This window comes from Bos grunniens, chromosome 2, assembly GCF_055505025.1.
Source record: "Bos grunniens cultivar Pamir isolate PY7600 chromosome 2, Bosgru_T2T1.0, whole genome shotgun sequence".
NCBI lineage: Eukaryota > Metazoa > Chordata > Mammalia > Artiodactyla > Bovidae > Bos > Bos grunniens.
Window position 1 is genome coordinate 18476357 of NC_141166.1, and position 12606 is coordinate 18488962.

Consider the following 12606-nt stretch of genomic DNA (forward strand, 5'->3'; position numbering starts at 1 on the left):
TTCAGATCCTCTCTCCAGCCTGTGGGAGAGCCTGGACCAACCGAGTCAGGTCCCCCCATCCAGCCAGAGGGCTGGTGAAGTAGACATCCGCTAGAGCAATGGTTTCTGCTCCGTGGCCCCTAAGTGTAACTTCCTCCAGTTGTGAGTAGAGTTCTCACCCAGCAACATTTGAGGATGAAGGGAGGAGTTTCCACCTTCTCTCTCACTTCTGATGTTTCTTTCCCCCAAAGGAACAAGATGCACAGTGGTCAGGATAGACCCCAGGACTCCAATGAGGACTTCTTTACCAGTGGGCAGGGTCTCAGTGGTACCAGGTCCTACACATATGTGGACCCCTCTCTCGTCCCCCTCACTCCAGGGCGTAGCAGAACTACTGAGCTGAGCCTCATCCGGGCAGGACTGTCCTCTGCCCCTGACTCCATGGGGCACGGCGTCCACACAAGGCTGGCACAGACCACACCTGCCTTGTCTAGGGTCCCTTCTCTCTCCTCTCTGTACCTGGGTGGCTGGTGGACCAGGTCAGTGCTGTGCCATGTGTTGACATAAATGTGCCAATTTTTCTGTATTCTGTTTAGGACCTTCAAGGTGAACACCTGGAATTAGAGACCACCTAGCAGAGGCTGGGCACACAATACACAGGACAGACACTCCTGAGCTGGGGCTGCTCCTGGCCCCTGGTGGAGACCTTCCTGTGGGCCAGAGAAAGCTGGACCACACCCAGCACCACACCCACGAGAGCAGTCGGGTGGGGGGTGGGGTCTGAAGCACCCCAAGTCCTCTGTGGAGAAAGCAGTTTCTTTGATCCAGGAAATAATGTCAGACCCACTCAAGTTTGGGAAAGGACAGGTTGCAGGTTGGTCCTATGATAAGCCATAATGGAAAACTATAGAGAATGTGTATATACAACTGCATCACTTTGCTGTAAAGTAGAAATTAACACAACATGGTACCTCACCTATACCTTCAATTAGAAAAGAAGAAGGAGGAGGAGGTTGAACTCCTCGTACAGACCCTGCTGGAGTGATTGAAGGAAATAAAGAGATGCCTGGGGCATGTTCTGTGGCTGTGAGGAGCACTGAAGCGGGAGCCTTTCTGCTATCACAGGAGGAGCCCAGTTATCAGATCTGGAAGCCCACAGAGCAGGAGAGGCCGTTGTTGAGGAGCGACCACGGGGCACAGGATCTGCCAGGGCAACAGGCTTCGCAAGCTTCACCAGGAGCAGCTTCCGTTCAGACTTGAGTAGTGGGGGTGGTCTCCACACTGGGAGAGCCCAGTGGGGACCCGAGGCCTGTCCCTGAGACGAGACAGTGGGATCTGGGATTTGAACCTGCAGGGCAGGAGGAAGCAGCAGCCACTGTGGCCCCTGGGGCCAGAGGATCAAGACCCCTTGCTCCTCCATGAGAGCTGAAGTGAAGAGGGGTGGGTGCCTGGGACCCATGGCTACACTCAGGCTGGCTCCAGGGTCCCCTTCCAGGGCAGCCCCTCAGTCAGCAGGGCTTGCCCGGACCCCCTGCTCCTCCCCACTCCTGGGAGACTCTGGTTGGGGAGGGTGGAAGGGGTGAGTCTGCTCCTTGCTGGGTCTCCCTGGGCTTGTCCTGCCTGCAGAGGCTGGGGCTCTGTCAGCCCCTCCAAGGTCAAGTGCACTGGGTCAGGGGCTGGGGGAGTGGGGTGGGGTGGGGTGTGAGTGCTTGGAGCTGTGTGATGCTGTGTGGATGAGCCCGATTCTGAGGTTCAGTTCAGGGATTTCTTTTTCTGCCACATGCTAAGCCACAGTGCTAAGCCCGATCCAGCTTTTACCATGAAGAAAGCCGATATTTTGATCGCCATCTAGCTCACCTTTTTGCCTGAGAGTCAATTTCGAACACAAGTGGGGAAGGTTTATACTCAGAATTTGGGGTTCTTCTCTATGACTTTCCTGGGATTTTCCCCTCTCTTCCCAGAAAACCTGGTTGCCCTGGGCTTCTTCCCTGGCTCTGCTGACCAGAGACAAGGCGGGCTTCCCACCAGAGTTTCAGCCGCCTCATGCAAAACTGGGGCAGCTCTCAGACCCAAGTAATAATAAACAGGAAACAGTCGTCCTGGCTGCTTCCGGCGAGTTTCAACGTCTCTCCTTCATCAACCTGCTTCTGTACACTTTCTAGAAGCCCTGGCAGCTGTTCTTTGCCTACTCTCCTCACGGGAACGTCCTCCCACCCAGTTTCCATGAGAGAGATGAATTTTGTTCTCTCTTCCAGACAACAGGGTGGGTGCTGATGCCCTGGGGTCCACACTGAGAGGTTCGGGCTGAGGGGTCATGCCCAAGTGACCCAGACCCCAAAAGCACCAGGTCCTCCTGCAGTTTCTGGGGACACAGCCACTCTCCACCCAGGTAAGACCACAGCCAGGCTCCTCTGCAGCCAGCACCCCACATCTGCATGCAGGTTAATGGAACAGACAGAGGTGACAGGCTTAATGGCCATCCTTGCCCTTGGCTGTCCAAGGGAGTGGAGTGGATGCTCTAAGCCTTAATCTCCAAAGCACAGGCGGTGGAATCACAGTCAACCTGCTCTGTTTGATTCCAGGAATGTGCCCCTCACTCCCAGTCTCTGCAGCCTCTCTGACTGGCCTGGACCACCCCATTCTTCTCCTTAGACATCAGACTCCACTAATGGTCCCTGAGTTGAATTCCAAGGGTCAACTGTGTTATCCTTGTTTGTCCAGCCCACTCCACCCCTTTGTAGACAGACCTGGATTCCTTTGGGTCAGGACTTCCCCTCTTTGTATGTAGGCATAGAAGGAATGTTAATTGAGACACTGGCCATTGAGCAAGCTGGGCCAGCCAGACTCCCTTTGGGGAGTTGAGCTCTCAGGTGAGGTTTATTAAGGAGCTCAAATACAGTTGGATAACATTTGTTCAGTGGCAGCTCCTTAACAAGACGGAGGAGATGTTTACTGTGTGTGCATGCGTGCTCCATCTTGTCCGACTCTTTGTGACCCCATGGACTGTAGCCACCAGCCTCCTCTGTCCATAGGATTTTTCAGGCAAGAACACTGGAGTGGGTTTCCATTTCCTCCTCCAGGGGATCTTCCCAACCCAGGGACATCCTGTTAAGTGCCAGACCACTTAACCCCTAAAAACTTGCCTATATGACATGTCTTCAAATCTTAAAAGGTTTATGTCTCATTACTGGGAGTGCGTGTGACTCAACTAGGGTTTTAGAACACTCAACACTTCTTGCTCATCAGGTCCAATTAACATACTGTCATTGTGATAGTTAATGATATGTGTCAACTTTACAGGACCATGAGATGTGCAGATTACCCCTAGACGTCTTTGAAGGTGTTTCTGGATGACATCAGTATTTGAATATGTGGGCTCAGTAAAGTAGATGGCCCTCCTCAAGGTAAGCAGGCAGCATCCAATCTGTTAAGGGCCTAAATAAAAAAAAAGTGAAGGAGGGACATTTATTCTCTTCTTGCCTGCCTAGTTGGGCTGGGACAGGTGTATCCAATGCTATTGGATTGGAAGTTATGCCTTTGGCTCCCCTGGTTCTTGGGCCTTCAGTCTTGGACTGGACTTACCACTGTTACTGGGTCTCTGGCTTGCCAATGGCATCTCATGGGACTTCTCAGCCTCATATTCACATTAACCAATTTCCATTTCATATATATAAACAAACATGTATATGTGTATATGTGTGGTCAATCGTATCCTACTCTTTGTGGCCCCAGGGACTGTAGCCTTCCAGGCTCTTCTGTCCATGGAATTTTCCAGGCAAGAATGCTGGAATGGGTTGCCACTTCATACTCCAGGAGATCTGCCCAACCCAGGCATTGAACCTGCTCTCTTGTGCTTCCTGCATTGGCAGCTGAATTTTTACCACTAGTACCACCTGGGAAGCATATATATATATATATATATACTCACACATATACATATATCTTTCAGTGTCATATATTTTTGCCTTTTCATACTGTTCATGGGGTTCTCAAGGCAAGAATACTGAAGTGGTTTGCCATTTCCTTCTTCAGTGGACCACATTTTGTCAGAATTCTCCACCATGACCCATCTGTCTTGGGTGGCCCTACACAGCATGGCTCATAGTTCCAATGAGTTAGACAAGGCTGTGGTTCATGTGATCAGTTTGGTCAGTTTCCTGTCACTGTGGTTTTCATTCTGTCGGCCCTCTGATGAATAAGGATAAGAAGCTTATGGAAGCTTTCTGATGGGAGAGACTGAATATGGATGTGAGAGTTGGACCATAAAAAAAGCTGAGTGCAGAAGAATTGATGCTTTTGAACTGCGGTGTTGGAGAAGACTCTTGAGAGTCCCTTGGACAGCAAAGAGATCAAACCAATTAATTCTAAAGGAAATCAGCCCTGAATATTCATTGGAAGGACTGGTGCTGAAGCTCCAATATTTTGGCTACCTGATGCGAAGAACTGACTCATTTGAAAAGACCCTGATGCTGGGAAAGATTGAGGGCAGGAGGAGAAGGGGATGACAGAGGATGACATGGTTGGATGGCATAACTGACTCAATGGACTTGAGTTTGAGTAAACTCCGGAAGTTGGTGATGGACAGGGAGGCCTGGCATGCAGCAGTCCATGGGGTTGCAAAGAGTCGGACACGACTGAGTGACTGAACTAAACTGATATCGTCATTAGGCAAACATTTATATATGGACTTCCCTGGTGGCTCAGATGGTAAAGAATCTGCCTGCAATGAGGGAGACCTGGGTTTGATCCTGGGGTCAGGAAGATTCTGTGGAGAAGGAAATGGTTTACCCACTCCAATATTCTTGCCTGATGAATCCCAAAGACAGAGGAACCTGGCAGGCTACAGTCCATGGGGTGGGGTGGCAAAGAGTTGGACATGACTGAGCATCAGTTCAGTTCAGTCGCTCAGTTGTGTCCGACTCTTTGTGACCCCATGAACCACAGCATGCCAGGCCTCCCTGTCCATCACCAACTCCTGGAGTTTACTCAAGCTCATGTCCATCGAGTCGGTAATGCCATCTAGCCATCTCCTCTTCTGTCATCCCTTTCTCGTCCAGCCTTCAATCTTTCCCAACATCAGGGTCTTTTCAAATGAGTCAGCTCTTCGCATCAGGTGGCCAAAGTATTGAAGTTTCAGCTTCAACATCAGTCCTTCCAATGAACACCCAGGACTAATCTCCTTTAGGATGGACTGGTTGGATCTCCTTGCAGTCCAAGGGACTCTCAAGAATCTTCTCCAACACCACAGTTCAAAAGCATCAATTTTTCTGAGCTCAGCTTTATAGTCCAACTCACATCCATACATGACCACTGGAAAAACCATAGCCTTGACTAGACAGACCTTTGTTGACAAAGTCATGTCTCTGCTCTTCAATATGCTACCTAGGTTGGTCATAACTTTCCTTCCAAGGAGTAAGCGTGTTTTAATTTCATGGATGCAGTCACCATCTGCAGTGATTTTGGAACCCAGAAAAATAAAGTCAGCCACTGTTTCCACTGTTCCCACATCTATTTGCCATGAAGTGATGGGACAGGCTGCTATGATCTTCGTTTTCTGAATGTTGAGCTTTAAGCCAACTTTTTCACTCTCCTCTTTCACTTTCATCAAGAGACTCTTCAGTTCTTCACTTTCTGCCATAAGGGTGGTGTCATCTGCATATCTGAGGTTATTGATATTTCTCCCGCAATCTTGATTCCAGCTTGTGCCTCCTCCAGCCCAGCATTTCTCATGAAGTACTCTGCTGCTGCTGCTGCTGCTAAGTCACTTCAGTCGTGTCCAACTCTGTGCGACCCCATAGACGACAGCTCACCAGGCTCCCCTGTCCCTGGGATTCTCCAGAAGAGAACGATGGAGTGGGTTGCCATTTCCTTCTCCAATGTATGAGAGTGAAAAGTGAAAGGGAAGTCACTCAGTCATGTCCAACTCTTAGCGACCCCATGGACTGCAGCCCACCAGGCTCCTCCATCCATGGGATTCCCCAGGCAAGAGTACTGGAGTAGGGTGCCACTGCCTTCTGCGCATGATGTACTCTGCATATAAGTTAAATAAGCAGGGTGACAATATACAGCCTTGACGCACTCCTTTTCCTATATATACAAGCATCAATATAGTGGACCAATGTAACATACTGCAGAGTGTCCAGATGGACTTTGCCCCTTCAGCATATACTGTGCCAGAGAGCAAGAGAATTCACATAGCCCTGGGGCCAGACTGTAAACACGTACTATTGTCCAATCCCTGTGAATGTGAAGTGCCTCTTATCCTACTTCCCACTGGATATTTTTAAAGTACATTTTGCATACTGATAACTGCATGACACGTACCATAGGCCATGCTGATCTGCTGTAAGATAGCATACCTATTAAAAGCACAACGGTGTAACTGGGGCTGCTCTTGGTTAGTTTCTAGTGGTCATTTAGCAGCTTTTGCAGAAGCCAGATGTTCAAAGAGGTAAAGAGGACTGGAGCCCTGCATCCTTAAATCTTCACCTGTGGCACTCATCCTCGTGATCCCCTCATTCCCCAGGAATACAGTTTTCTTTCTGCTTATTTTCACCAAGGGAAACTTCAATTTCAAGGCCTTCTGACTGGCCTCTCCTAAGACAGTCATTGCCATTTCAGAGGTTAAAGAACCAGCTCAGCTAACTGCTATGTATGTTCTCATCATCCTCACACCGAGGAACTGGGGTGATGATGGCTGGGTGGCTCTGTGGATTGAGTGGACTCTGTTAGACGGACATTACCTTACTGCTATACTCTAACAAGAACTGTGACGGTGCTTTGGGCTCCAGGAACTAGCATCAACTCAAATGCTGTAACAACTGTTAAAAGATCTGTGCGTTTTCCTTTGTCTGCCATATGGATACTTGCATAAATGGCCTTAGGGCATTTTGGTGAAGAACTCAGGGAATGACCACATTTGCAGTTTGTTATGAGACCTGCCCTCCTTTCCATGGACAGGTCCTAGATTTGGCTCAGGTCTGGAAACTGGGCAAAGGATCTTTATTTTTGATTGGGGCAGCTGATCTCAGCAATCTGTTCATCCATTTTTAAACTCTTTGCAATATGCTATTGGCTGCCCACCTGTCTATAGGCTTAAGGTGTACAGCATTAATGATTTGATCTATATAATCACAAAGTGATTATCACAATAAGTTTAGCATCCAAGTCCTATTAACTATCTTCATAGACATCTATGAGCCAGGGCCCTCACTGTCATTCTAACCACACTACACGTTACAATTAGAGTTTCATCTTGCTCTGACACTTGCCATCTTGCTGCCGCCTGGCATCTATCATTCTGGAATCCTATCCCTTCCATTGCTACTTGGGAATCCAGTTCTGTAAGACATTCCTCCATTATGGCAACCTACAGAGGACCAGAGGACAGCCTACGCTGAGCATCGCAAGGATGCTGGCGCCCTCAGCTGTGTGCTCCTCCTCCCCTTGTTGGGTTAGTGTCTGTGAGGCCTCTTGAGAAGCATAGGCACCTGGTGGAGGGGTTTTCATGTTGTAGGAAGTAGAGCTGTGCCACCCGCCTAGGCTTTTGGATCTTCTTTTCCTGGTAGGTCTGGTATCCCTGCCTCCACTACACCCAGTGTGTACCGTGGTTTACACAAAGTCTTGTTTTAATTAAAGATTTTTTATTAGATATTTTTCTTCCAGCTTTATTGAGATATAATTGACATACAACACTGTATAAGTTTAAGTGTACAGCATAATAATTTGACTTATATATATATATATAATGAAATGATGGCTGTGATAAGTTTAGTGAACATCCATTATTTCATAGAAGTACAACATGAAAGGAACAGAAATGCATTCCTCCCTTATGCTAACCTACGGAGGAGAGCCCCAAACAGCAGTGCAAGGATGCTGGTGCCCCTCAGCTGTGTGCTCCTTATTACCTTGTTAAATTAGTGCTTTATATATATCAGATCAGATCAGATCAGATCAGTCGCTCAGTCGTGTCCGACTCTTTGCGACCCCATGAATCGCAGCACGCCAGGCCTCCCTGTCCAGCACCAACTCCCGGAGTTCACTCAGACTCACATCCATCGAGTCAGTGATGCCATCCAGCCATCTCATCCTCTGTCGTCCCCTTCTCCTCCTGCCCCCAATCCCTCCCAGCATCAGAGTCTTTTCCAATGAGTCAACTCTTTGCATGAGGTGGCCAAAGTACTGGAGTTTCAGCTTTAGCATCATTCCTTCCAAAGAAATCCCATATACACATAAATATATATACATATATATACACACACATAATGATTTGACTATATACATAGTAAAGTGATTGCCACAATAAGTTTAATGACCATGTCCTAGTAACTATCTTCATAAACATCTATGGGCCAGGGCTCCAGCTGTTATTCGAACCATGTATGTGTGTGTGTGTGTGTGTGTGTGTATATATATATATATATATATATATATATATATATATATATATATGCCCCTGGTGGTCCTTAAAGGCATACATATATGTCTGTGTGTATATGTGTGTATATATATATACACATACGTGTGTGACACACATATACATATACTTACTTATATGTATGCCTTTAAGAGCTGCTAGGAACATACTTGAATAATCCCTTTTGGCCCTTGCCAGGGTAATTAAACTTCTCGGCACAGAGGAGTGCTTCTGTATTAACAATTTTTCCTTTTCTTGTTTCGTATTCCCCTTCTTCGCCCAGGATTCACCCCTAGACTCCTGGTACCTGCTGTACATGTTGGCCAGTCCTGCAACTCCACTGGGATAAATCCTTGCTGCAGCTGGCAAGAGGACCCAGGACTTTCCCAGTGGGGTCCTGCTGAGAGGACTCTGCAGAGTCTTCATTCAAGCAAGATTAGGGTTGGGGAAGGGTGGGATCTGTCTTCCAACCAGTGGGAAGGGACTCTTCTGCAGGGCCCATGCATTCAGGGAGACCTGAGGTTCAAAGTTCTCACTTGCATCTACCTGGGAAGCCCAACTCTGATTCAAGGGTCACTTCTTTTTCACTAGGGCTCTGCCTTTGGCGCAGGAGCCCATCTTAAGTTTAGGCTTCAATCTTCCCCCATGTTCTCCCATTCTTAAAATTAGAGTCTGTGTCAGGACTTCCTTACTGTCTGCCTTCCAGCTGTAGGTATGAGGGTCTGTTTGCTTCAGGTGGTGATTAAGAGATTTTGTCCTTTTTGTTATAGGGGACTGGAATACAAAAGTAGGAAGTCAAGAAACACCTGGAGTAACAGGCAATTTGGCCTTGGAGTACAAAATGAAGCAGGGTAAAGGCTAATAGAGTTTTGCCAAGATAATACACTGGTCATAGCAAACACAACACAAGAGAAGACTTTACACATGGACACCACCAGATGGCCAATACCAAAATCAGATTGATTATATTCTTTACAGCCAAAGATGGAGAAACTCTATACAGACAGCAAAAACAAGACTGGGAGCTGACTGTGGCTCAGATCATGAACTCCTTATTGCCAAATTCAGACTTAAATTGAAGAAAGTAGGGAAAACCATTCAGGTATGACCTAAATCAAATCCCCTATGATTATACAGTGGAAGTGACAAACAGATTCAAGGTATTAGATCTGATAGAGAGCCTGAAGAACTATAGACAGAGGCTCATGACATTGTACAGGAGGCAGTGATCAAGACCATCCCCAAAAAAATGAAATGCAAAAAAGGCAAAATGGTTGTCTGAGGAGCCCTTACAAATAGCTGTGAAAAGAAGAGAAGATAAAGGCAAAGGAGAAAAGGAAAAATATACCCATTTGAATGCAGAGTTTCAAAGAATAGCAAGGAGAGATAAGAAAGCCGTCCTCAGTGATCAATGCAAAGAAATAGAGGAAAACAACAGAATGGGAAAGACAAGAGATCTCTTCAAGAAAATTACAGATACCAAGGGAACATTTCATTCAAAGATGGGCACAATAAACGACAGAAATGGTATGGACCTAACAGAAGTAGAAAATATTAAGAAAAGGTGGCAAGAATACACAGAACTATGCAAAAAAGATCTTAGTGACCCAGATAACCACGATGGTGTGATCACTCACCTAGAGCCAGACATCCTGGAATGTGAAGTCAAGTGGGCCTTAAGAAGCATCACTACAAAGCTAGTGGGGGTGATGGAATTTCAGTTGAGGTATTTCAAATCCTAAAAGATGATGCTGTGAAAGTGCTGCACTCAATATGTCAGCAAATTTGGAAAACTCAGCAGTGGCAACAGGAATGGAAAAGGTCAGTTTTTATTCTAATCCCAAAGAAAGGTAATGCCAAAGGATGTTCAAACTACTGCACAATTGCACTCATCTCACACACTAGTAAACTCAAAATTCTCCAAGCCAGCCTTCAACAGTACATGAACTGTGAACTTCCAGATGTTAAAGCTGGATTTAGAAAAGGCAGAAGAACAAGAGATCAAATTGCCAACATCAGCTGGAACATCGAAAAAGCAAGAAAGTTCCAGAAAAACATCTATTTCTGCTTTATTGACTATGTCAAAACCTTTGACTGTGTGGATCACAACAAACTGTGGAAAATTCTTAAAGAGATGGGAATATTAGACCACCTGGCCTGCCTCCTGAGAAATCTGTATGCAGGTCAAGAAGCAACGGTTAGAACTGGACATGGAACAACAGACTGGTTCCAAATCGGGAAAGGAGCATGTCAAGGCTATATATTTTCACCCTGCTTATTTAAATTATATGCAAAGTACATCATGCAAAATGCCAGGCTGGAGGAAGCACAAGCTGCAATCAAGATTGTGGGAGAAATACCAATAACCTCAGACATGCAGATGATACCAGCCTTATGGCAGAAAGCTAAAAACTAAAGAGTCTCTTGATGAAAGTGAAAGAGGAAAGTGAAAAGCCTGGCTTAAAACTCAACATTCAGAAAACTAAGATCATGGCCTCTGGTCCCATCACTTCATGGCAAATAGATTGGGAAATAATGGAAACAGTGGCTGACTTTATTTTTCTGGGCTCCAAAATCACTGCAGATGGTGACTGCAGCCATGAAATTAAAAGACACTTGCTCCTTGGAAGAAAAGTCATGACCAACCTAGACAGGATATTAAAAAGCAGAGACATTACTTTGCCAACAAAGGTCCATCTAGTCAAAACTGTGGTTTTTCCAGTATGTATGGATGTGAGAGTTGGAGTATAAAGAAAGCTGAGTGCTGAAGAATTGATGCTTTGAACTGTGGTGTTGGAGAAGACTCTTAGGAATCCTTTGGACTGCAAGGAGATCCAACCAGTTCATCCTAAAGGAAATCAGTCCTGAATATTCATTGGAAGGACTGATGTTGAGGCTGAAACTCCAATACTTTGGCCACCTGATGCGAAGAACTGACTCATTTGAGAAGATCGAGATGCTGGGAAAGATTGAAGGTGGGAGGAGAAGGGGATGATAGAGGATGAGATGGTTGGATGGCATCACTGACTCAATGGACATGAGTTTGAGTAAACTCTGGGAGCTGGTGATGGACAGGGAAGCCTGACATGCTGCAGTCCATGGGGTGGCAAAGAGTTGGACACTACTGAGCAACTGAACTGAACTGAAGAGATTTAAGCCTGCCATTTACTCTTTTCAATATATTAGGGGCACTCAATGATAGGCACCAAAATCTAGTTTTTTAGTCACCATTTATTCTTTTGTAAATGCCAAAGAATTTCACCCACTGTATACCTTCTTGCCTTTATCTCATCCAGTTTCCTACAAGTGAATGTTTAGCAACTGCACAATTAGAGCACGACCATCAATACACTACCTAACAGGCTGTGATCCAGCTTCAGAGCCCATTCTTAGCCTGCTTGCTAGGACCATGATCTTAAGTTGAGTTCCCTAGAAACAGACTCTGCAATAAAGTCTCTTACGTAAGTAATTTATTTTGTATTTCTTTGCTAGAAAGGAATGAGGGAAGCAGGACAGTATTGGGTCAAAAGCTAAGGATGGATATTCAGACAGGCTCCAGCCTGATCCCATGGGATGCACAGAGCATCAAGGTTGGGTCGACTGGAGGCCAGCCCCCAGGCCAAGGACGTGTCGCCTCCAGGTGAAGTTGGCTCCACTTGGCTGAAGGCAGCGCTCTGGGGAGGGGTGGCATCAGCAGCCAATCCTTCATGCAGCTGGGGAATGAGACATTTGGCCAAAAGAGGAATTTCCAGGACACCAACAACATCCATTATTCCATTATTCATTTGTTTCCTGAAGAGCAAACACTTCCTTGAAATTCTTCTCAAATTCTGCCTCCAGTCTAAGCCCCATTTGGCCAAAATCACTGAACTGGAAAAAAATAATAAAATGATAAAAAAAATAATGATCTTTATTATCAATATCACTGGATACCCTGCAACTGAGGACGATCAAGGCTCTTTTATCTTTGACATCCTGAGTTATGTGAACCAGGTTATGCTAAAAAACTCATGCAGCCCAGAGTAACTTATGCTTTCTTAAGAGCGTGATTATTTCATATTAACAGGACAGGAGTGGAAAATTATGACCACACTTGGGAGCTCTTACTTATTTGGCTGGGTTATTGATTTCAGTGAGAATCAGAAAAGTAATCTGTGTTCTTTGTAATAGTGCAAATAGTACAGGGTGGCTGTGTTAGTTCAGTGAAC

General features: G+C 46.1%; 1 protein-coding gene across 46 annotated transcripts in view; it reads right to left on the bottom strand.

Moving 5' to 3' along the window:
* Positions 1-11851: 11851 nt before the first annotated feature.
* LOC147377709 (nuclear body protein SP140-like) overlaps positions 11852-12606 on the bottom strand; it is an 81151-nt gene continuing 80396 nt past the window's right edge. For all 46 annotated transcript variants that reach the window (XM_086336468.1, XM_086336442.1, XM_086336460.1 and 43 more), the window contains one exon: positions 11852-12268. In XM_086336468.1, coding sequence (XP_086192594.1) covers positions 12176-12268 — 93 coding nt within the window. In that variant the 3' untranslated portion in view covers positions 11852-12175. The remainder of the gene's footprint in view (positions 12269-12606) is intronic.